The 24525-nt window shown below is 41.5% G+C and overlaps 1 protein-coding gene across 1 annotated transcript in view; it reads left to right on the top strand.

Moving 5' to 3' along the window:
• Positions 1 to 4036: 4036 nt before the first annotated feature.
• The window catches only part of DYNC1H1 (dynein cytoplasmic 1 heavy chain 1), a 45006-nt gene continuing 24517 nt past the window's right edge, over positions 4037 to 24525 (top strand). The window contains exons 1-29 of the mRNA XM_068192398.1: positions 4037 to 4365; positions 6787 to 6874; positions 7470 to 7643; positions 7870 to 8125; positions 9026 to 9212; positions 9388 to 9659; positions 9769 to 9996; positions 10475 to 11551; positions 11857 to 12036; positions 12971 to 13120; positions 13387 to 13533; positions 13680 to 13820; positions 13953 to 14129; positions 14242 to 14352; positions 14435 to 14554; positions 14783 to 15022; positions 15558 to 15713; positions 16082 to 16195; positions 16809 to 16919; positions 16999 to 17208; positions 17597 to 17743; positions 17971 to 18137; positions 18826 to 18999; positions 19712 to 19877; positions 19958 to 20146; positions 20229 to 20417; positions 21102 to 21384; positions 22748 to 22848; positions 24360 to 24519. Coding sequence (XP_068048499.1) covers positions 4101 to 4365; positions 6787 to 6874; positions 7470 to 7643; positions 7870 to 8125; positions 9026 to 9212; positions 9388 to 9659; positions 9769 to 9996; positions 10475 to 11551; positions 11857 to 12036; positions 12971 to 13120; positions 13387 to 13533; positions 13680 to 13820; positions 13953 to 14129; positions 14242 to 14352; positions 14435 to 14554; positions 14783 to 15022; positions 15558 to 15713; positions 16082 to 16195; positions 16809 to 16919; positions 16999 to 17208; positions 17597 to 17743; positions 17971 to 18137; positions 18826 to 18999; positions 19712 to 19877; positions 19958 to 20146; positions 20229 to 20417; positions 21102 to 21384; positions 22748 to 22848; positions 24360 to 24519 — 5980 coding nt within the window. The 5' untranslated portion in view covers positions 4037 to 4100. The remainder of the gene's footprint in view (positions 4366 to 6786; positions 6875 to 7469; positions 7644 to 7869; positions 8126 to 9025; positions 9213 to 9387; positions 9660 to 9768; positions 9997 to 10474; positions 11552 to 11856; positions 12037 to 12970; positions 13121 to 13386; positions 13534 to 13679; positions 13821 to 13952; positions 14130 to 14241; positions 14353 to 14434; positions 14555 to 14782; positions 15023 to 15557; positions 15714 to 16081; positions 16196 to 16808; positions 16920 to 16998; positions 17209 to 17596; positions 17744 to 17970; positions 18138 to 18825; positions 19000 to 19711; positions 19878 to 19957; positions 20147 to 20228; positions 20418 to 21101; positions 21385 to 22747; positions 22849 to 24359; positions 24520 to 24525) is intronic.

Raw genomic sequence — 24525 nt, 5'->3', positions numbered from 1 at the left:
TAGTGAAAGAAAGTTTTCTGCATGAGCTTAATAGTAAACTCATCAAATCGTGAATGAAAAACAAGATACTGAAACAACTGAGGATCCAGTCCTTCACTTCTGGAAATCAGGGTAAAATACATTTCAAAATACAATGTTTTAAAATACTGAGAGCGATGACATTTTTTCCATATAAATGCTTTAGTGCATTGCCAGCTTTTTCAGGAAATGACCTTTTAATCTTTTTCCTCTGAGGGAATTAGTCTCAGGGGCTTTGACCAGCAGCCTTTTTTGGCATTGGTTTTCATGGTTTGGCTTTGTAGAATTGGAAAGGAAGGTGCTAGTGTAGCTCATATTACTTGCGTTTGGAGATATGTTCATTTGCTTTATGTACCTCTCAAATGTACTTACAGGAGATAGCTGTGATTTCAGGTTATCCATGTTCTGGATCATTTTATGGGCCACCCACCTAAAAGTGGAGCACATCTGCCCCTTGGATCTTGTCCTTACTGTGTGCAGTGATTGTGGAGACTCTGACTGTGTATAGCTAATTAAGAAATGCCATTCTAATTACCATATCGCTGTCTCCCTGGATTATAGTTTCTTTTCTGCGAGGAGACTTGGCTTGAGCTGTCTTTATGAAATAAAACTTGAATGTAGTTAAACATTTTGCATGAACAAATTCCCAAGGGAGAATTGACTGTGGAGCTAAAAGAAGGCAGTGCATTATTCCTTGCTCAGCTCATGGAAGAGCAGCACGGCTGCAGCTGGCTCTCGCTGGAGCCAGGCACGCGGGGTCTGCATTCTTTGCCGCCCCAGGGAGGTCTGCACACGCACGGGAAGGTTTGTAAGCACTGACCCTGTCTGTGGTGAGGAGGGGAGAGGGCAGTCACATAATTGCCTTGAGCTGTTTTAGGCATTTTTGTGATCCAAAAAACCACACTGAGAGGGTTCATGCTAGCGTGAAGAACTTGCCATAGTAATTTTTCTAGTACAGTCACTAGAATTAAAGATGCAAGAGGATTAGAGATAGGAAAGGGGGTGATTTGCTCTAATGGTTACTTGTTGGGATTTTTTCCTTTGTTTTTGGTCTCACATTCTACTAAATTGATATTAAGTATAGGAAAAATCCTTTTTTCCCCCCACTGAAGTTGTTTCTTTTATAACTTACGAAAAAGATTTTCTTTTTACATACATTGTATTGCATTTGCTAGGAGTAAATCTTGTATCTTGACAAGTCCTGTTTTCATTCTGATTCTCTGAAATACATGTCTTTAGTTACATTATATGGGAGATGTGTCATATTGGCCATCTTGCCCTTTGGATGGCTGATTTCAGTGGGTTCTCACACCTGTAAGAAGGGCCAGGCCTTCTGTGTGCCCAGGAAAAGGACATACATAATTAACTAGAACCACATCAAGGGAATTTATTTTCCACCCTGATTGAGCAAGTAAAGCCCTTTATGTCTCTGTAGGCTTTGACTGCAGAAGAGAACTTATGTTAAAAATTAGTTTATCTTGTCTCTGCCTCAGTTTCCTTTTACTTAATTTGCACCTTCGTCGTGCTCCCCTTCGCACAGTAGATAAGGATGAAGTGATTAAAGAAATACAAAGTTTCTACCTACACTGGCTTTTAGTTGCAAGTGGCCTAACACTTAGAATTTAAGACTTGTTGCACATGGAGCATTTCTGATTTTAAAACCTACAGTAAGATGAGACTTGTTGCGGGGTTTTTACTTTTTCTGCAAGTCAGCAGCAATATATATAAATATTTACTTGAATTTTAATTTCCTATCCCTGTCCCACTTTCTTCTACTTACTTCCTTATTTTCCTTATTTGCATTTTTTCCTGGCAACAGTTTTACAGCAGTGAGATACTGTATCTTGCTTTGCAAGCTACAGAAATTCTGTGACAGTTTGGCACAGCAGATGATGGCTGCTCCAGAAGAATGAGCATGCCAGTACTTGGAATCATTGCTTGAGCTCACCTCCAAAGAGATGCCAAGTTACGCTTGAGACATACCTAGATTGCTTAGGAATATTATCAACACCCCTTTAATGAACATCTCCACATCCAGAATGTTAATTTAACCTGGAAAGCTGTCAGCCAAGACCAGGTACAGGATAGCCTTGTTGGAATTCAGACAGCCATGCAAAGTTTGCACTTTTTTTTTTTATATGAAACACAATCCTGAAACAACCTGCATGTAGAAGAATTACAAGGTGTGGGCAAACTAGATTCAGAAAATTGAAATAGGTGAGTGTTGTCTTAAACACTGTCTCAGTAACTGTTCTATGAACAGAGTATTCAGGGAAGTAGCTACCACTGTTTTTCTTCATCAAAACAATTACCTTTCTGGGGAGGGAGGATAGGGGGAGATTCGTCAAAAACAATCACGTCTGTTAGTTTTGGTTCTTGCAGTTGCTGAACATACAATTTTTCTTCCAGAGAGGAATGTTTGAGAATTTTATTACTTAAGAAATCTGTTTTTTCAAAGTTAAATTGGACTCATAAATGCTTTAGGAGCTTGCCTGAGCATGGCATCCTTTTCCCCTTGGTAGAAATAGAGGACCTGGGATATGTGGGTGGGCTTTCCAGATTTCTAGTGTCCTATCTGGACATACACACTTTAATTATGAGTTACATTTGTGTAGAGGCTTGCAGGTCAGGTCTTTCTTTGCTAGGCAGGATATTCCACCCCAGTCTCCTTACTTCTTGGGCAGTACATCTGAAAAGATCCTGGGCCTGGAGGTCTCTGTGCATTTCCCTGTGTATCTGTTGAGGAATTGCATGGGAGGTTCAGATGCGGTTTTGTATGGTTGTTTTGCTTTTCTTTTGGGGACAACTTTTCTACCTCCATATGAACAAAAACTGGAGTTTCAGTCTGTGGGTCACCCGCCATCCCTAGTGTACTTTTGGGGAGTCAGTGGAGTTGCTTTGGAACTTCACTGCCCCCTCCCCTCTCCCAGACACCTCCAAATGGCAGCCAGGACTGGGGGAGTAGTTTGGGCAAGGAGGAACGGGATTGTCCATCTCAGCAGCAGTGAGTTAAACTCATCTAATACCTCAATCAGTCAAACAAACATTGAGATGTGGCAGCTGTAACAGATGTTTAGGAATTTTTAAAAATTAAATTATTTAATTTTTAATAAAATCCCCTTTCTCACTGATGTACTCTTTGTCCCTGTCTCCTTTTATGTCCTTTACTTTTGGGAAGCAGTCCCACCAAAGACTGGGATTAATGGTTTGGATGCCAGATTGATTAAACTGTAATTAGTACAGCTGGCTGGGCTGGGTATGTAAAGCAGCAGAGATATTTCACTGAAGAAGCTTTGCAGTTGGCCTGCTGCTTTCTTCACGGGAATATGTAATTTTCACCACCTGACCTTATGGCTTCTGGGTTAATTTTTCACATGAAATAAATACTATTTTCCTTTGGACAGATGAGCCTCGGGCCTGCTTTATCTTCCGGGTAAGGAGGCAGCAGCAGAACACATCTCTCCCAGGTGCTGCTGCCAGGGCAGTGGTGGGGAGGCTGCTGCCGTACCCTTTCGCTCACATCCCATCCTCTCCTTCCAGAATAAAGCACTGATAAAACCCCTGTGGAAGGGCTTCCTGCGGGGAACCCTTCCGTAACTGAAAGAAGCTTACGAGAAAGACGCAGAGGAGCTTCTTACGAGAACATGTAGTGACAGAGCAAGGGGGATAGATTCAAATTGAAAGAGAATAGGTTTAGATTAGCTATTAGAAGGACGTTCTTTACAGTGAGGATGGCGAAGCAGTGAAACGGGTTGCACGGAGAAGCTATGGATGCCCACCCCTGACAGCGCCCTAGGCCATGTTGGATGGGGCCCTGAGCAGCCTAGTCTAGGAGAAGGTGTTGCTGCCTATGGTGGGCGTGCTGGAACCGGGAAATTTTTAAGGTCTCTCCCGAGATAAACCGCTCCATGATTTCAGGAATGGGCGGCGGCGGGGCGGAGCGGGGCGGGCCGCGCCGCCCGTCCCAGGCTCCCCCGCGGCGCGGCGCGGCCGGGCGGGGCTGGCGGCGCGGCGGGCGGGCTCAGGCGGGGCGCGGCCGAGCGGGCGGAGCGCGGTGCCGGCCGGTGTCCCTCTGCCTCGGCATGTCCGACTCCGGCGGGGGCGGCGGCCCCGGCGGCGAGGACGGCGGCATGGAGGTGTCGGGCTCGGCGGTGCAGAACGTGGCCGACGTGTCGGTGCTGCAGAAGCACCTGCGCAAGCTGGTGCCGCTGCTGCTGGAGGATGGCGGCGAGGCGCCGGCGGCGCTGGAAGCGGCGCTAGAGGAGAAGGGCGCCGTAGAGCATATGCGCAAGTTCCTCTCCGACCCGCAGGTCCACACGGTGCTGGTGGAGCGCTCCACTCTCAAAGGTGAGGCGAGAGCGGAGCGGCCGCGGTGGCAAAATGGCCGCTGCCGGCCGCAGCCGCCGCCCTGCCGCGGGTGGGAGGGGCGCGCCTCCGCCGCGGCCCCGCTCCGCCTCAGCGCGGCCCCGGCCGGGAGGCGCCGGGCCGGGCACCGCCGGGCCGGGCACCGCCGGGCCGGGCACCGCCGGGCCGGGCACCGCGGGTTCGCTGCTGGGCTCGGCCGGCGGCGGCGGCGGCACAGCCTGGGCTGCGGGCGGGTCCCGCTGGCCAACGCCCGGCCCGGCCCGGCCCGGCCTCCCCCGCCGCCTTTGTTCCGCGGTCCGGGGCCCAGGCGGATGCGCGGCGGGGCTGCGGGCGCAGATCCGGGCGTGCTGCGGCCGCGGCCAGTCCTGCTTGGAAAGGCACCCAAAGTGCTTCGTCAGTCGGCGGTGGCAGCGCTCCTGCGGCAGCCAGGCTGCTCGGGAAGTGACGACCTGGGCGAGGCAGCCGCTCTGAAACAGAACGAGAGCGCCAAAACCCCGGATAAAGGGGGAAAAATAACCCCGGCCTGAATCGACCTGTAAAAACCGTCGTTTCGTGGTTAATTAGGGAGTGCCTGTAATTGACAAAGGAAAATGGGGACCTTGGCGTGCCTTTGTTTAGTTATCAAAGCCTGGTGGCCGTGCTGCTTGCGCTCAGAACCGCATCAAATGCTGCATGAAATCCTGCAGCTAAGCTGAGACTGTAGCTTCAGTGTCTCTGGTACTGATTATTTATTTCGAAGATGACAACGAATCTGTTGCTAAATAGGCTCTTAGTGTCACAGAATGCAGCCTAATAAACAGTGAAAAAATACAGCAAGGTTTCGTCAATAATGCAGGCTTTTACTGTTAAAGAAGCCCCTACAGTCTGTAAATGGCTACCTGCCTGCCAGCGTGAGCTTGCAAAATTCTATTAAGCTTCTGAATCGCTGCTCCTAGTATGCTGGTGGTTCTGTTCCTGTATATATCAAATCCTAATAAAATCGTATTTCATATTGCATTGTTTAACATGTCAACAGAAACACTTTAATATCCTGATATATGCCCTGCGGTTGCTGCACACAGAAAGGGTTCTTTCATTCACTGTCTATTAATTGTAAACTTCAGATGATGCTTAAAAATACCCCATCATTGTTTATTTTTTTGCCTATATCCAGATTATCCTCCTCTTTTCCCATCCAGTGTTTGAGACTTCTTTTTCAGTAGGATTAATTTTCTCAAAGAGAACAAAAGAACACCTGTCTTTATGATTTCATGATACAGTGTTTAATAAGGTTTAAAGAAAAACATTTAATATTAATGCAGATGATTCCTGCATTTTTGCTATGCCTGGATCATAAGAATGGTTATCCCTAGTTCAGGTTGGAAATAATAAAGATAGTGGTGATCAGTTATCTCCAGGCCCATGGCATAGATATTGTTATATGTGTATGCATAAAAAGAAATTGAGAGACTTATTATATGTCAAAAGCCAAATACTAATTTATCATGCACAGATGCCATTTCTGTCCATGTCTTCTGGTTTAATAGCAGTTACTTGGGCAGAGTGGATTTTGTGAATGACAGCCAGGTGTTAAAACTTAACAGATCTGAAATCTCCAGCAGCATATGGAGAGATCTGACGCTGTTAAAAACAGCATTATTATTGAAGCTTGTCCATGGACTGCGTAGCATGAAGCAGATTACTGATTACAAGTACAATAAAACAGAAGCCCTGTTTCTGCATAATGAAAGCTGCTCTCTGGTATCTGCAGCTCCCCAGCCTGCAGGGGACCAAGCAGGACGGAGCCTGCTGTACTGTGTCCAGTCAGAGCGTGTCCCCCAGCCGGGAGTAACCTTCAGCACTGAAATCACTGCATTGCAGCACGGCTGCCTGCATCCTCAGCAATTACATCATCTGTGATGCACTGCCTGTGCTAATGCCTGAGTACTTACCACGGCTTGGCTTTTTGTTCTGTCAAGAGATTTTTTTTGTTGTTGTTCAGAGACTTAATTTCCAAATCATTTTTCAAAGCAGATGTCTGAAAATACAAAGGCCACCTTTGGAAGAAAAAAACAGCTGTTTAATGTTCTCACTGAAGCATAGTTGTCCTGTCAACATATCTCTGCAAATAAATGCACATTCTGTATTGCAGATTTCTCTCTCAGAATGAGAGTTATAATTCACTTACTGTAATGCTTTATTATTTTTATAGCAACCTAAATCTTAATGGAGTTTTGTTTAAAGATAGTGAACCCATTCTGTATCTGAGAGATATTGCGAAGCTACATTTGAACTAATTTAGTTAATTAAGTTGGTGTGGAGCTTAAAGGTTAGAAAATAGTCTGGTAATAGCAGAAGGTGGTTGAGAAGGAGTGGCAGATGTGTTAGAAGTTAAGTGTTTCTTACATAGTCTATTTTTTGCAGAGGATGTGGGAGATGAAGGAGAAGAGGAAAAAGAATTCATTTCCTACAGTATCAGCACTGACATTCATTATGGAATAAAGTCAAACAGGTGAATTAGTAAAATCGATCTTAACATTTCTACTCTATATTTGTAAAACTTGTACAAGCAAATTTACCTACAAATTTACCTCCAGTTTACCTAGTGCTTTCAGGCAGTGTTTTTATTCAAGTGGGACAATAGCATTTTAAGGCAGAGGCTCTGCTAAAAAGAGGGTGTGTCATGAGGCTGAAAGGAGTGGACCTAGGACTTCTAGCTATGGGGCTAAAGAAACAAAGTTTTATTAATTTTGGCATACATGCAGCTGTAACATACACAGCTTGGGTTCAGTATTATTTGGTTATATCTGTCTGTTACATATTTGTCATTTATAATTGAGGCATATTTGACTCTGAAGCTTTGTAAAATGTGTTTTTTCTTTACTGTGCCCCTATTTCAGAGTCCTTATTGGTAGCTCAGCTTGCTTATTGCTGAACTTTAAAGATGTATTTATTTGGAAAACTTGTATTCAAGTCTCTTAGAAGAAAGTTTGTGAAGTATGATGATGCAGGTTGCCATTTGACTCCTAAACTTGCAGTCAGGTTTAAGCTGTTGTGTCACTTAAGTGTCAGATGATTGGTTAGTAACTCTCTTCTCTGTTCCATAGCCTGGCGTTCATTAAACGTACAGCAGTGATCGATGCAGACAAACCAGTGTCTTCCCAGCTCAGAGTGCTCACTCTCAGTGAAGATTCTCCATATGAAACGTTGCACTCTTTCATTAGCAATGCTGTTGCTCCCTTTTTCAAGTCCTATATCCGAGAATCTGGCAAAGCAGACAGGTAATTCAGTATAAATACTGCATTTCTGTACCAGTGAACTAAAGTGTTTAATGATTTTAAAAAAGTAACAAACAACAGTGACTCTTCTAGGTGAATCACGTGAATTGTTTAAACACACAGTTGGTATGATGCTGTTGCTGATTCTGGGGAAGCAGTTCAGGTCTAAATGTGTTACATATGCTTTTTTGGTTTACCTTCTTATATGGAAACATCTGTGCTTTTTTAGGGATGGAGATAAGATGGCTCCTTCAGTTGAGAAAAAGATTGCAGAGCTTGAAATGGGCCTCTTGCATTTGCAACAGAATATTGAAATTCCAGAGATCAGTCTGCCCATTCATGCAACCATTACTAATGTTGCCAAGCAGTGTTATGAACGTGGAGAAAAACCAAAAGTTACAGATTTTGGTGAGAAGGCTGAGGATCCGTTGTTCCTTAATCAGTTGCAGTCTGGAGTCAACCGCTGGATTAGAGAAATACAAAAGGTAACAAAATAAAGAACAGGGGAAAAAAAAACAACTAAGAAATAATTGTGTATCTTCACTGTTTAACTGGTAAAATGCTGCTTGTACAGGATGCTCTGAAGATCTGAGACCAGGTTTTTGAGTCACGAGAAACATTGGTCTAAATTAGGTTAAGTCTAGTCTAAAATTAAGCTGAGCCTAGTGCAAATTTGGAATCGTATCTAAATTGTTCGACAAATTACCAAGAGTATGACTATGTTTTACATATTGTAATAGACGCAAGTAACTGGCAGTAACCCTGTGAATTTTGTACTGTTCTTCAAATCTTTACAGCAGATCTGAGTGACATATCTGAATTGGCCTGTTTTGTTATTTGCTCCTGGTGCATCTACAACCACTTCACAATGGTTGCTCCAGCCCTATCCTGTAATCTCATACTTCTGCCTGTTACTTTTCAAAAAAACTGCTGTTCTGCTGGTGTTACTCAAAAAAGCATCTGAGATACTAGTCTGGCTTTTTTGCCTTTGTATGCACAGGAAACTCCTATTGCTTGTGGAACAGTGTTGTCTTTCCTTACTTAAGAGCATAAAACATTTGTTATCTTGCCTCATCTGCCTTTAACCAGAATAGAGACACTGCTCAGGAAAGCAGGCAGGTGACATTTTTAGGCTGTGCTGAAGATTATTACATGAAGGTCCTAAAACCAGCCTTTAGGATCTCTGGAATTACGCTTGTCACATGTTGCATACAGTTCCTACACTTTTCAAAGAATGAGTGCCAAAACTGTCTGAGGTTGGATTATTAATAACTGGCAGTTGTTACGTGTTTCAATTATATTTAGTAACAGCAAGTTTTTACAGTTGAAGTGTATAAATTAAATGCTTTTCTCTCTCCTTTCTCTTTCTCTCTGTTACTTTGAAGGTGACCAAATTAGATCGAGATCCTGCATCGGGCACTGCATTACAGGAGATAAGCTTCTGGTTAAATTTGGAAAGGGCTCTGTACCGCATTCAGGAAAAACGTGAAAGTCCAGAAGTTCTGCTGACTCTGGACATTCTGAAACATGGCAAACGTTTCCATGCAACTGTCAGCTTTGATACTGACACAGGTAAAATATCTGTTCAATAACATTTTTCTCAAATGTCCTATACAACTTAAACTGTTAAAAAACCTGAACAATGTGGTACAAACAGCAGTGTTGTTTAGAGGAACCTTGGACTAGGTACAGATAAAGATTTGGGTTAATGTAATGAAAAGTTATATTCAAAATCTTTTCCATTTAGGTCTGAAACAGGCACTGGAAACTGTGAATGACTATAATCCACTGATGAAAGACTTTCCACTGAATGACTTGCTGTCTGCTACGGAGCTGGACAAAATCAGGCAGGCCCTTGTTGCAATATTTACCCATTTGAGAAAAATCAGGAACACAAAATACCCAATCCAAAGGGCATTGCGTTTAGTGGAGGCTATTTCAAGAGATCTGAGCTCTCAGCTGCTTAAAGTGTTGGGAACCAGAAAATTGATGCATGTGGCCTATGAAGAATTTGAAAAGGTATGTTCATGGCTTTGTGATACTGGTTGCTGTATTTTTGTGTTGGACAGTGACTTTCAGGAAGCATCTAGTTTGGGAGTTAAAGTTCCTGTTCTAAAACTCTTTTCAGGTAATGGTTGCATGCTTTGAAGTATTCCAAACCTGGGATGATGAATATGAGAAGCTACAAGTTCTGCTGAGAGATATTGTGAAGAGAAAAAGGGAAGAGAACCTGAAGATGGTGTGGCGCATCAATCCTGCTCACAGGAAACTCCAGAGTCGTCTTGATCAAATGAGGAAATTCAGGCGTCAGCATGAGCAACTGAGAGCAGTCATTGTGAGAGTCTTGCGACCTCAGGTAATGTAATCTTGGTTGTTACCAAACAGAAAATCTGTGTGGCTTCTTCAAGAGTGTTACTATTACTTGATGTTATCAATACAAATGTATTGTAACATTCAGTTTCCATGTTTAGTTTTGAACCCTTGCTAATAGGCTTAGCTTTAATTCTGACTTACATTACATAATGCATGCTCGTGTTAATAAACTCAGCAAGTCTAGACATAACACAGAGGAGATTAATAAATGTTTAAATCCTTGAATTTGGCTAAACCACAGTGGAAAATGAGATTATGCTGCACAGTAGTGGAAGATTGTAAAGTAGCTGGGCTGCCCTCTTCCTACTGGAAGTTGGTTCTGAAGCATGACTGAAAGTTTTTTAAGAATTTATCACTGATTGGCAGGGGGTTTGTGCAATATTTTTTAGAACCAAGTGCATTTTGCTACTTCCAGGGAAATTTTGAAGTATCCAACTCACTTAACTGTGATTCTAATGCAGGTAACAGCTGTTGCCCAGCAAAATCAAGGAGAGGTACCTGAACCACAGGATATGAAAGTAGCAGAAGTCCTTTTTGATGCTGCAGATGCTAATGCAATTGAAGAAGTCAATCTTGCTTATGAGAACGTTAAGGAAGTAGATGGATTAGACGTTTCCAAAGAAGGTACAGAAGCCTGGGAGGCAGCGATGAAGCGCTATGATGAAAGAATTGATAGAGTTGAAACAAGAATAACAGCCCGTTTGAGAGACCAGCTCGGTACAGCAAAGAATGCCAATGAAATGTTCAGAATCTTCTCCCGCTTTAATGCCTTGTTTGTCAGGCCTCACATTCGCGGTGCCATTCGCGAATACCAAACGCAGTTGATCCAGCGTGTGAAAGATGATATCGAGTCTCTTCATGACAAGTTTAAAGTACAATACCCACAGAGTCAAGCGTGTAAAATGAGTCACGTTCGTGACCTGCCTCCTGTGTCTGGGTCTATCATTTGGGCAAAACAGATCGACAGGCAGCTCACCGCTTACATGAAGCGTGTGGAGGATGTCCTTGGCAAAGGCTGGGAGAACCATGTGGAAGGTCAGAAGCTAAAGCAGGATGGAGATAGCTTTCGCATGAAGCTCAACACTCAGGAGATCTTTGATGACTGGGCAAGAAAAGTTCAGCAACGCAACCTTGGTGTGTCTGGTCGCATTTTCACCATTGAAAGCACTCGTGTTCGAGGTCGAACTGGAAATGTCCTGAAACTGAAAGTCAACTTCCTCCCAGAAATAATTACACTTTCAAAAGAAGTCCGAAACCTGAAGTGGCTTGGTTTCCGTGTCCCACTAGCAATTGTTAACAAAGCTCACCAAGCAAACCAACTCTATCCATTTGCTATTTCTCTCATTGAAAGTGTCCGCACATACGAGCGAACATGTGAGAAAGTAGAAGAGCGTAATACTATCTCACTGCTGGTCGCTGGCTTGAAGAAAGAGGTGCAGGCTTTGATTGCAGAAGGAATTGCACTTGTGTGGGAATCATACAAGCTTGATCCATATGTACAGCGCTTGGCTGAGACTGTCTTCAGTTTCCAGGAAAAGGTTTGTGTTATCTGCAAAACTTTTACATTTATAATTCAGTAATGTGTGGTTATCCAAAAATGTCATTGGATAGCTGAGAACCAGTTCTGCAGCTCGGTTTTGAGTGAGTCAGTACAAATCGGCCAACTGGATGGATCTTTTAGTGGTGCTAAAATTGCTATTAGCAGTACTGTTTTCATTTGATGTTGCTAAAGTTGATGGACTGTTGCATCCAAATAAAGATAAATGATTAACCACTACTGGATAGTTGTTTCCTTGCTCTGACCTGTCAAACTAAACATCCCATTTTTCCTGAACTATCTTAGGTGGATGATCTGCTCATTATTGAAGAGAAGATAGACCTGGAAGTGAGATCATTGGAAACATGCATGTATGATCACAAGACTTTCTCCGAAATCTTGAACAGAGTTCAGAAAGCTGTAGATGATTTAAATCTTCATTCATACTCAAATTTGCCAATCTGGGTCAATAAGTTGGATATGGAGGTAGGTTTGAGATCGAAGAGTAGTATATGTTTAGAGTATATATTTTATTCCGGTGCAAAATATATTTTGATTGTTGTCTTCATAGTCACACAGGGAGACTTTTCTTTATAGTCACACCAGAGACTAAATTCTCATTCCCTGGAAATTTCAGTGCGTTTTTGGTATGCAGAAGATGCAAGACGTGTGTTGGGGTTTTTTTACTGTTGACTTTTGGGATTAATTAATTCAAGGGGAGTTTTGTCTTCTGAAGAAAAAAGTTTGATACAGTTTGACGGCCTAGAGGATGCTGGGGAGCAAGGTGGATAAAGGGTGGTGGAAATTTGCTATCCTGGTAGCAAAGATTTCTTGCCATCATATTGTTTGCTTCTGCCTGTTAAGTTTTAGATTATTGGTCACTAGGTCAACTTCAGTTTGGTTAAAATTGTTTCATTACTTTAAAGTCCATGAGGATGAGGAGAAGCTTTGAATTATATTCAGTGCAAATTTACCAAAACTCCTAAACCTCTAATCATGGAATGGTTTAGGTTGGTAGAGACCTTAAAGATCATCTAGTTGCAGCCCCCCTGCTGTGGGCAGTGATGCCACTGATTTGGTAGCTCAAAGCCCCATCCAGCTTGGCCTGGAACACTTCCAGGGATGGGGCATCCATAACTTCTCTGGGCAACCTGTTCCAGCGCCTCGCCACACTAATACCTAATCTAAACCTCCTTTCTTCCAATTTAAAGCCATTATTCTGTCTTTTTGCTACAAGCCCTAGTAAACAGTCCCTCCAATTCTTGTAAGCCCCTTCTGGCACTGGAAAGTAAAGAAGCTTAGTAAAGAAGCACTTGGTTCTTTGAGGGGCTGTAGTGTGCCTGTCAGAATATACTGACAGTGGGGATCTTCATGCAGTGAATATGCAGGTTCTTTCTCCAATGTGCCTCATTTTCTTTAGATTGAAAGAATCTTGGGTGTTCGTTTGCAAGCTGGACTGAGGGCCTGGACCCAGGTTCTTCTGGGACAAGCAGATGACAAAGCAGAAGTTGACATGGATACAGATGCTCCTCAAGTGAGCCATAAGCCTGGTGGTGAACCCAAGATCAAAGTAAGTTTTCCTGTGTTTTTTTTTTTGCATTAGATTTTTTTGGTTGGTTGGTTAGTTTTTTTCTGTATTGTCAATTAACTGATGCAGAAATTATTTCTGAGGCCTATATGGTAGATAAATATTTCTTCAGCATCTGTTTTTGGAGAAATATTTTCCTCCATTTAAGTGGAAGTTGATTTTTGAAAAGTACTTCTTGAAGTCCAAAATTCTTGTCTATATGTAGCAGTATCTGCCAGTAAAACTGGGCTTTTTTACTATTTCTGCAGAACATTGTACATGAACTAAGAATAACCAACCAGGTGATATACTTGAATCCACCAATTGAAGACTGTAGATACAAACTTTACCAAGAAATGTTTTCTTGGAAAATGGTAATCCTGTCGCTGCCAAGAATTCAAAGTCAGAGATACCAGGTAGGTGTAATGAAGCTGTATCTAAGACAGAGCAATTGCTTTCTCTTAGTAATTAAATGTCCTCAACGTATTAGTGTGTTGATCTAAAACCAAACCTGTGTGCCCTGGAAATTCATGTATATCACAAGTGTAACTGTGGTTCTTAGGTTGGAGTGCATTACGAGCTGTCTGAGGAAGAGAAGTTCTATCGTAATGCATTGACAAGGATGCCTGATGGCCCTGCAGCTCTGGAGGAGTCATACTCAGCTGTCATGGGAATTGTGACTGAAGTGGAGCAGTATGTCAAGGTAGGAGGCTGACAGGATATAATGGAACAGCTAAAATTAACATGGACTTCCAATTTTCCTGGGGGCTGGAGGGAAACACATCTTTTGGAATATAGTGGAGAAGTTCTGACCATTCTGAAATACCTCCATTAGGTTTGGCTGCAGTACCAGTGTCTGTGGGATATGCAGGCTGAAAATATATACAACCGTCTTGGAGAAGACCTGAATAAGTGGCAGGCCCTTTTGGTTCAGATAAGAAAGGCAAGAGGAACATTTGACAATGCAGAAACCAGAAAGGAGTTTGGACCTGTTGTCATAGACTACGGCAAGGTGAGAAGTTGTAATTATTTGTTGTGATAAATGCATTGAATTTCAGAATAGGTGTATAACAGAAAATAGTAAGGGTGACAAATTACTATTATGTAACACTATTCACTTGTAGGTACAATCAAAGGTCAACTTGAAGTATGACTCCTGGCACAAGGAGGTGCTCAGCAAATTTGGCCAAATGCTTGGTCAGAATATGACAGAGTTTCATTCACAAATTTCTAAGGTAAGAATAATCTTAGTGACAGTTTTTCACTTTCAGATCAACTGCTGTAGAATGCTAAAACACTGATTTGTGCCCTTAACAGTCCCGTCAAGAGCTGGAGCAGCATTCTGTGGACACTGCTAGCACATCAGATGCTGTGACATTCATCACATACGTGCAGTCCTTGAAACGTAAAATCAAACAGTTTGAAAAGCAAGTTGAGGTATGTTTGTTGTCTTTTGCTAATGATTCTGACTTGTGGATATGTCAGGCTTAGCTCATAAAATGCAGCTTCGTCATAAAATGATACTCAAATTCTCTTAAAAACAGATTTGAACTTCATATTCTGAAAAATCCTTTTAGCTCTATAGTGAGCATTTATTAAAGTATGTTTATTTAACCTTGCAGATTAAGTTTTGTCTTTTTAACTCAAAACCACTGTGTCTTGTAGCTTTATCGCAACGGTCAGCGCTTGCTTGAGAAACAAAGGTTCCAGTTCCCTTCCTCCTGGCTGTACATTGACAACATCGAAGGAGAATGGGGTGCCTTTAATGACATTATGCGTAGGAAGGATTCTGCCATTCAACAACAAGTAGCAAATCTACAGATGAAAATAGTTCAAGAGGATCGTGCAGTGGAGAGCCGAACAACTGACTTGCTGACAGACTGGGAGAAAACAAAGCCTGTAACAGTAAGCAGTGATGGTTAATATTCAGGGAATGAAGTAGATTTTGTGCATTCGGTAAGAAGTAGGGAGTTCGTTTTTATGCTTTTTATGCTTTTTTTGCAGTTTTTTATTTTAGGTGATAGTAAAAGTCTGTTTAAGGGTTCTATAATAACCTGCCAGTGTGTTGATTTTTGGCAATAGTTGCAGAGAGAAGTTTACCCTTAAGAAGTAGGCCTCTCTTAGATGCAGAAAAGTAAATTACTTCCTGTAAGAGAGTGCTTTGTCTGAAACAAGTATTTATCAGAGGTGTGCATGTAGGAGAATTCAGAAGCAAGCTGCTTTTTGCCTTTTTTTTTTCTGAAGTGCTTTTTTGTAAAGCCAAAAACTGCATGTAAAAATGAAATGGGACTTACTGTGGAATAATATGTTATCGTATAGTCAGCAAAATGGAAATGTTAAAAAATGAGACAAACCAACGTTTATATTTAGTCCCCGCTTTTAACTTACCTTCAACGTAACTGTAGGATTATTGGATTAATGTATCCCATGCAAACTTTAGGGAAATCTGCGTCCAGAAGAGGCTCTTCAAGCTCTTACCATTTACGAAGGAAAATTTGGCAGGCTGAAGGATGACCGTGAGAAGTGTGCCAAGGCCAAGGAAGCTCTGGAACTTACAGACACTGGACTGCTCAGTGGCAGTGAAGAGCGCGTCCAGGTACGACCTGCTCACAACCTTCTTGCCAGTTTTGGATAAAAGTGTTTCAGTTCCATCATGTTCTCCCTCAGGAGAGAGACTTGTAGTGTGTGCTGTACTAATATCAGGGCACAGTCTCCACACTGACTCAGTTGTAGCCTTCAGAGCTTGTCTGTGATCTCTTCCTTGACTGTCTTATTCTTTTGAAACTGTTACGTGAACTGAGATGGAAAATTTCATCTTGGTCACTTGCTGTTGCAGTTCTGTTGAACTGGCAAACTATCCAAAGGTTTTTGATGTATTAGAAGTATTTTGTTTAACTCACCCATGCTATTGACTTTGAAGAAATTAGGAATAACTGCTGATTTTTGATACATTCTTTATTACAGGTAGCCCTTGAAGAGCTGCAGGATCTCAAAGGTGTCTGGTCTGAACTTTCTAAGGTCTGGGAACAAATTGATCAAATGAAAGAACAACCCTGGGTTTCAGTACAGCCTCGCAAGGTACTTCACTTTTGTGTACATTAACAGTGTAACCACCACAAGTATATGCAAATTAGAAATTAGACCACTTGAGACAGACATGCTCTCTTGTCAGTCTAGATAATTTTCAGTGTTAAAGTACCTTTTTCAGTATCTTGTGGGCATGTTTCTTCGGAAGGTAAGATAAATATTCACAGGATGGTCATAATTTAAGTAATCTTACAGGAAATTTATGCAGCTTCCATAGTTTGAGATTGGACTGCATCTACAGAGAAGAAGCTGCTGTTTTTAAATAGTCTGTTGGACCTCATTAGAGAAACTTCATTATCCATTTGGGTAAACAGCATCGATTTTAGTTCAGTGCTCAGAAGGTAAAGAGCAGAAAGAGCACAAATCTCTAAACTAACTGCCTGTGACAAGACTGCATCATAAATCCCAATCCGACAGACAAAATTACATTCTCAACTGTAGACTAACCACATCTTGAGGCAAATAAGGGTAACACTTGTAAGAGCTGCCCTGTTGCTAATGTCTCATTAGAGAGAGTTTTCCATAACAAATGTATAGGTAATTTGTATGGTTATATGCACAGGACTTGTAGAGAAAGATTTCATTGCTTTTGTGTTACTGACAGCTTCGCCAAAACTTGGATGGTTTGTTGAACCAACTGAAAAATTTCCCTGCCCGTTTGCGACAGTACGCCTCCTATGAGTATGTTCAGAGACTTCTGAAAGGCTACATGAAGGTAAGTTGCCCACATTTCTAAAATGCATGTGGTTTATATTCAAGTTCAAAGATGTAACTTGCTTTCTTTTCTTCTGTAGATAAACATGTTAGTTATTGAACTGAAATCCGAGGCACTTAAAGACAGACACTGGAAACAACTGATGAAGAGGCTTCATGTTAACTGGGTTGTGTCAGAATTGACCCTGGGCCAGATCTGGGATGTCGATCTACAGAGAAATGAAGCCATTGTCAAAGATGTTCTGCTTGTGGCTCAGGGAGAGATGGCTTTGGAGGAGTTCTTGAAACAGGCTAGTATCAGCCCTTGTATGTATGCATGTAATAGTAAATCTGAGGGTTGCTGTTAAGTGGCTACATGTGTAGTAAGCTTGTCACTCTAAGCTGTTGAAACAAGTGCCAAGACTCCATCGTTAGCTCTGTTTTGGAGAACAGTTTAAAGCTATGTAAATGTCCTCTGATGAAACTTGCATTGTTTGGGAAAAGCAGTTCTTGGTGGTGCGTGCAAAGATCCCACCTTGAACTGCATCATAGTCTCAATATTCTTAACAAAAACTTAAACGTAAAGCCAGAATCTTTGGGTTAAAAAAATACTATCTGATTACTGTAATACATTTCTGCTTTGTAACTATGTTGGAACAGAAATTATTGATGTCATATCTTAAACATCTTTTTCTTCAGATAAGAGAAGTGTGGAACACCTATGAACTGGACTTGGTCAATTACCAGAACAAATGTCGTTTGATTCGTGGATGGGATGACCTTTTCAACAAAGTCAAGGAGCACATAAACAGCGTGTCTGCTATGAAGCTGTCACCATACTACAAGGTAAAATGGAGAACAAAGCTAAAGAATTTCTGTTCATTTCTGCCTTCCCCTTCTGTTTAGTTTATATTTTTGCCAGCAGGGACTATATTCACTGTTTAAAGCTGACAGACTGTTAATTGTATATGCATACTTTGTAACTCTCAAAAAACTGTTTCCTCTTAATAACTATTAGTAGTCAAACACTTTATAATATTAAAATGAATATTAATGTAGTGTTCAAACTTCAGGTGTTTGAGGAAGATGCCCTTAGCTGGGAAGATAAACTGAACCGTATCATGGCACTCTTTGATGTCTGGATAGATGTCCAAAGGCGGTGGGTCTATCTGGAGGGTATCTTTACTGGCAGTGCAGACATCAAGCACTTGCTGCCTGTGGAGACCCAGCGGTTCCAGAGGTAACCTTTTCATTTTGTTGTTTTCTTGCCTCCTTTGGGGCACCCTGTGGGCAGGCCTGAAACTTCATGACTCACTCTAGCACTCTAAGTTTAAATACTGGCTGCATTCTTACCTGGTCCAGCTGGATTACAGCTGCTGTAGATACAAGTTCATCAAGCAAAGAGTTCATCTGCAGCTATGGCAGAAAATGTTTCTAGTAAACAGGCTGATGTACAATTTTTAGAAGATGATTTGGACTCAGGTGGTTTTCCTTGCTATTTCTTGTCAGTTACTTCAAGGGTTTTTCTGGCATTGTGGCTGCAACAAACAGACACATTTCGGTTGCTGCAGCCTTTAATCTCACCCTTTAAACATTATTTACTTCCTCTCTTTTAAGTTGGTCTGATCATACTTACTCATTCCACACACTTCCAGTCAGATCAAAGAATAAGATTTATGTGTCACTTGAGGAAGTAAAGACAAGTAGATCTGCTCTGGACTTGGTAAATTGAACATTACAAAGAAGTTAGATTTTGTTGTTGAGGGCTTGAGGTAGATAAAGAGTAATTGGGGAATTAAGGCTTGTGTTCCCTAGAGCTGCTACAGCCATTAGAGGTGGAGTGGTCATTTAGAGACAAATAAATTTGGTGTTCTGTAGGCCTGTGGTTACTGAGTTTGCATTAATGTATTGTGTTATTTTACTTGCAGCATCAGCACTGAATTCTTGGCACTCATGAAAAAGGTGTCCAAATCTCCACTTGTGATGGATGTTCTCAACATTCAAGGTGTGCAGAGATCATTAGAGAGACTGGCAGACTTACTTGGGAAGATACAGAAAGCCCTGGGAGAATACTTGGAAAGGGAGAGGTCCTCTTTCCCTCGGTAAGCAGTTGACTCCTGAAGTAATCTGATGTTTCTGTGCAGGAATTGGTGTACTGCTCTGTAAAGCCTCTACCAATTCTTCTGTGGTGCATATATATGAGATGTTATTACCATCATTTAAATATGTATTGTCTGTATACATAATTCAGTTACAGCTACTTCTCTGGAAGTGGGGCTGAAACTTCCCTTACTTGCTCATTTGTGGCTGGTTTCAGGATTTGGATATTGCCTAAGGAACCATTGGAGCTGATTTCTGTAAACTGAAGAGGTTCTTCTGCCATTTGATTGAAGGACAGTGTCTAAATTGTCACAGTCCAGTATTTAGGCCATTGATTTTGACTTACCTAGAGTCCTCAACTAATTTGTCACTTAGCATGAGAAAATAAGAGTGAAGGAGATACTGAGTGGGAGTTCTTCCTGCCTGACAGGCAATTCAATCCCAAACTCTACTGTTGGCATTTCAGAGATGGATAACTAAAGAAAATTATCCACACTATGGAGCATGTATACACTTCTGTGTGGTACAGACCACATGAACTTAAAGGTAGCACTGGGGTATAACTGCTAGCAAATTTGTGGTTCATGCACTCTTGCAGTGTTGAGGAAATGGTTGTCAATTACTTCCATGTAGTGGCCATGAATGGAGCATAAATTATAAATTAAAAGTGATAGTTGAAGTTCTGATATAGATCTAATTTTATGTGATTAATAGGTTCTACTTTGTTGGTGATGAAGACTTGCTTGAAATCATTGGAAACAGCAAAAATGTGGCTAAGTTGCAGAAACACTTCAAGAAAATGTTTGCTGGAGTTTCTAGCATTATTCTCAATGAAGACAATTCTGTGGTTCTTGGGATATCCTCACGTGAAGGAGAGGAGGTAGAGCTGCAGTATTGCTTTTTAAATAAAATTCTGAAAATAAGTGGATGTGCGCTGACTTAAACCTTTAATTCTTGCAGGTGCTGTTCAAAACACCCGTCTCCATCACAGAACATCCCAAGATCAATGAGTGGCTCACTCTTGTTGAAAAAGAGATGAGAGTGACCCTTGCTAAATTGCTTGCAGAGTCTGTTACTGAAGTAGAAATCTTTGGAAAAGCAACTTCAATTGATCCGGCAGTCTACATCTCTTGGATTGACAAATACCAGGTATTAATGTGGAACACTGAAGTATAGTGCAGTTTGGTTACTTCAGCAAGGAAAACTATCTGATGAGGGTTTTTTTGCACAGGCTCAGCTTGTTGTGCTGTCAGCCCAGATTGCTTGGTCTGAGAATGTGGAGTCGGCCCTCAATGGTGGAGGTGGAGACAACAGTCCTCTCCAGTCTGTGCTAGCCAATTGTGAGGTCACACTCAATGTCCTGGCAGACTCTGTGCTGATGGAGCAGCCACCCCTTCGCAGAAGGAAACTGGAGCACTTGGTAAGTAAAAACTTTCTTTCCTCCTCAGGGTTTGCAGGTGAGAATTTTTTAATTTTAATGAAAAAAAAAAGATCAGTCTAAGACTTACTATTCCTCCAATAAAAGATTTTGTGTGATTTAAGCAATTACATGAAGGCCTGATCATTAATGTTGGTGGTGGTAGTTTTTCACTCTAGTCAGCTTAATGCTTGATATCATATCATATGCTCTCTCAGTGAATTGATCTTCAAACTGGATCTTCCAGCTATGGAAGTTACTGGTTTTTTTCATTCAAATGTAAAATATGTCATTTAGTTGCTTATTATTGTAATCATAATATGCTTTTGTTGGTAGATAGGGATTGGAGGTGGGGGGAGAATTGAAATCATCCTGGGTTATTTCTAGAGGGAAATACCTGGTTTCTGGCAACTAAAATACCAAGTTCAGTACTGTAATGGATTAACAGGCTAACTGGGCCAGAGTGCTTTGCTGTAAACTAGAAAAATCATTAAGAACAGTGGGCAACATTGTTAGTTTTGGCTTTGTAGCAACAAATTTTAAAACCAGAGACTGGTTTTAGGTCATGATTTCTAAGTGATGGCAGTTCACTGTGCTAATCTGAGAAGCTGTAGGATTTCTGTCTTTATTAGCCTGTCTTTATTGGCTTGTATTGTTGTGGTGTTAAGGAGTTACTTCCTTCTCCAGATCACTGAGTTGGTGCACCAGAGAGATGTTACCAGATCACTGATCAAAAGCAAGATCGACAACTCCAAATCCTTCGAGTGGCTCAGCCAAATGCGGTTCTACTTTGACCCAAAGCAGACAGATGTGTTGCAGCAGCTCTCCATTCAGATGGCAAATGCCAAATTCAACTATGGTTTTGAGTACCTTGGGGTTCAGGATAAGCTGGTACAGACTCCTCTCACTGACCGCTGCTACCTGACAATGACACAAGCCCTGGAGGCAAGACTTGGAGGATCACCATTTGGTAAGTTTGTGAGACAAGTGTATAAAATTCTTATCTTCTCTAATATATATGAGAATGAGTGGTTTAGGTCACTCAAAGAATCACCAGTGAGGAATCAGTAAAGGGAGGTTTAATACGAATTTGTAAAAGCACAACAAATTGTATGGCAAGGTTCATTCTATTACTTACTATATAGATAAAGCACACAAGGAAGAATCTGATTTTAAAAAATCTAAAATGGTTTATGTGGAGACTGGGGATGCAGAAGGAAAAGCAAGGGGTGCAAAGGGGTAAGGGAGACTACTGTTGGGTCACAAGGGTCACAGTGGACTCCCTTGCCAAACTTAGATTTAGACTGGATCAAGTTAAGATCTAAAGGATTTAGCAGAACTTAATTACCAAATCAATACAATAATAGCAGTACTCGAATAATTTATTAATTTAAAACAAAATGATTCAGTAAGATTTTCTATAAGCACAGCAGTAATTTGACAAAATTTAGATTAATTATAGACCTAAATTGGCAACACTCATAAGGCACACAGACATTAAGTATGTGCAAAAGTATGCCTGTGAAAAATTCCCCTTGAATTCAGTGAAATACATCAGATGCCTTTGCAGCTCTCCAGAAATGAAGGGTTGGTTCTCAAGGAGTGGGGGATATCAGTCCAGGTTTAGTTGTCAGCTTTCAATGGCAATCCTCCGTTGCAAACTGGAGAGATCACAAGCTCCAAGAGGCATCCCACTGGGAGGGAGATCCTGGTCACAGCCTGCTGCAGTCCAGGAGATCTCAAAAGGTCTCTCTTAGGACCACTGTTTATAGAGTTGCAAAATTACTGATTTTAGGCATCAGTAAATTTCCATCCTGGCCACAATCTGAGTTGGTGGTTACTGGGAACTTTCCTTGAAAAGTTCAACAACAAAAATTCTGTTCTACTTGCTTTGTTGTTCAGGCAGGAAAAATAGAAATCTCAAGGCTATTAGGTAGAAAACAAGAGCTTGTCAGACAACAGAAGTTGTGGGAGCAGACAGGGTTTCTGATAAGCACAAGGGGAGCTAACTGGTGCTGTTAATGCAGGCCAAGGGCTAACAAGCATTCCTGAGACTACAGTGTGGCCTAGGATGGGGTTTAGGGGGTGAACTGGGGAAAGGATGGGCATCCCCACAATAAATACAGTGTTAATATGAACATGCAGGACACTTTTAACTAAGATAGCAAAGAACAAAATGGTCTTTTGGGGGAAGTCAAAACAGTTTTAGGTTCTGTTTGAACCCTCCTGATTGAACAGGTACCTTCAGAATCCACATGCTGGCAGATTGCATGAATTGGCAGTGATATTCAGATAATAAATTCTAAAGCATGTCCACCTCATTTCAAAAACAGGTCCTGCTGGTACTGGTAAAACAGAATCTGTTAAAGCTCTTGGACATCAGCTCGGCCGCTTTGTGTTGGTTTTCAACTGTGATGAAACCTTTGACTTCCAGGTAAGCTGTTTGATTGAAACAATGTAGTCTTTGTTAACAAGCAGTAGGAATCTCTTCAGAACCCTGAAACAGCCAGCAGTGTTTATTTTCTAGATGATTATGTGTAAGTTCTAACTGAGCTGGTGTCTGAGCTGTCATACAGAACCTCTGTAACAAAAAATGCCTAAAGCAGAAGTGGGATGGAGCATTGCTAGAGCAGAGGCTCTTGGCTTTTGAACAGGTAGTTCTGTAACATTAAATGGAGGGAAAGGAAGAGGAAGTACAGGAGCAGGGTCTTAAGACTGACTTTAAGAAAATATCTTCAACTATGTAGTTTGCATTGATAGTACTGGTTTAATGAGGAACAGATAAGAGTGTGAGATTACTGAAGTAGCTGTACTATTACCAAATTATCCTTCACAACACAGCTGTGCAGTTTACCTCAGCATGTGGAGAATTCTTCAAAACTAAGAAAATTTATCCAGATATTTGAAGATTAAAGATATCTTCAAACTGAGAAGCAAATGAAGTATCTCTGTAAACTGTAACACAGCAAATTATCTTCAAATGAAAACCTTGGTCAAATGTATAGTTAAAAAACAGTATAAAACATGGACAAGGAATCACTAAATTTTGTGGACTCCGCCAGGTTGTCCACATGTAATTTTTTTTCTGTACAGCTGTATTTTGACCAGATGAGGATTCTTTTTCGCCAGTATTTGGCTTGTAGGGGTGACAGTAAGAAAGTGCCTAAGGAGTGTTAATATCACAGATAATGTGAGCCTTCCTTGCCCCGGCTCCCTTCCTCCCTCTGACAGTTAAGATGATCAGGATGTCTCAGCAGAAGTGTGTTACTCTATTCATGCTCCAGTGAACCTTTTCTCATGTACCATTTCTCCCCTTAAATCCACTTGCATGCTTGGTTCTATAACATCTTTACCAAATTGTTCCACTGTGCACTATTACTATGCACTTCATGAAAGGACAGCTTCTTTTTGTCTTTTTTTAATGATTCCTAAGTTCTTGTAGTAGAAAAGATAGTGAATAATTGATTTCTGTTCATCTGAAACCAGTAGATTCAGTAGGATCTGTTCAGGTAGACATGTTCCCTCATGTTGCCTTCTACAGAATCTTACCTTAAAGGTTGTTCTTTATGTAGAAAGGTTATCATACTCTGGCCATCCAATTTGCTCTTCTGAAATGTTTTGTAATTCTTTTACCCTCCTTGCTATAAAGGACTAGAACTGCGCTGATGTTAATGGTATCAGCAAACAAAACATTATGCAGTGGACTTAGTTTGCCTGTTTTGGAACACACTGCAGTACAGTATGGAGTAATAGGGAGCTATGGTCTGTGGTTCTGTGAAGCAGTGAAAGCTGAACTTCAGAACCCTTTCATAAGTCTTACAATACTATAAATACAGTAACCTACAAATAAACACAGCTTCTTCTTGCCTTAGATGCATTGTATAAAGTGCTCTCCTCTGCTCCTTTTGCCAATGCAATTGAGTGAATTTTCCCCTCTCCCTGCAGGCAATGGGACGCATCTTTGTGGGACTTTGCCAGGTGGGTGCGTGGGGCTGCTTTGATGAGTTCAACAGACTGGAGGAGCGAATGCTCTCTGCAGTTTCACAGCAAGTTCAGTGCATCCAGGAAGCCCTGCGAGAGCATTCCAACCCCAACTATGACAAAAGTATGT

Source organism: Anomalospiza imberbis, chromosome 6 (genome assembly GCF_031753505.1).
Source record: "Anomalospiza imberbis isolate Cuckoo-Finch-1a 21T00152 chromosome 6, ASM3175350v1, whole genome shotgun sequence".
In the NCBI taxonomy this organism is placed as follows: domain Eukaryota; kingdom Metazoa; phylum Chordata; class Aves; order Passeriformes; family Viduidae; genus Anomalospiza; species Anomalospiza imberbis.
This window is presented reverse-complemented; position numbering and strand designations above follow the sequence as displayed.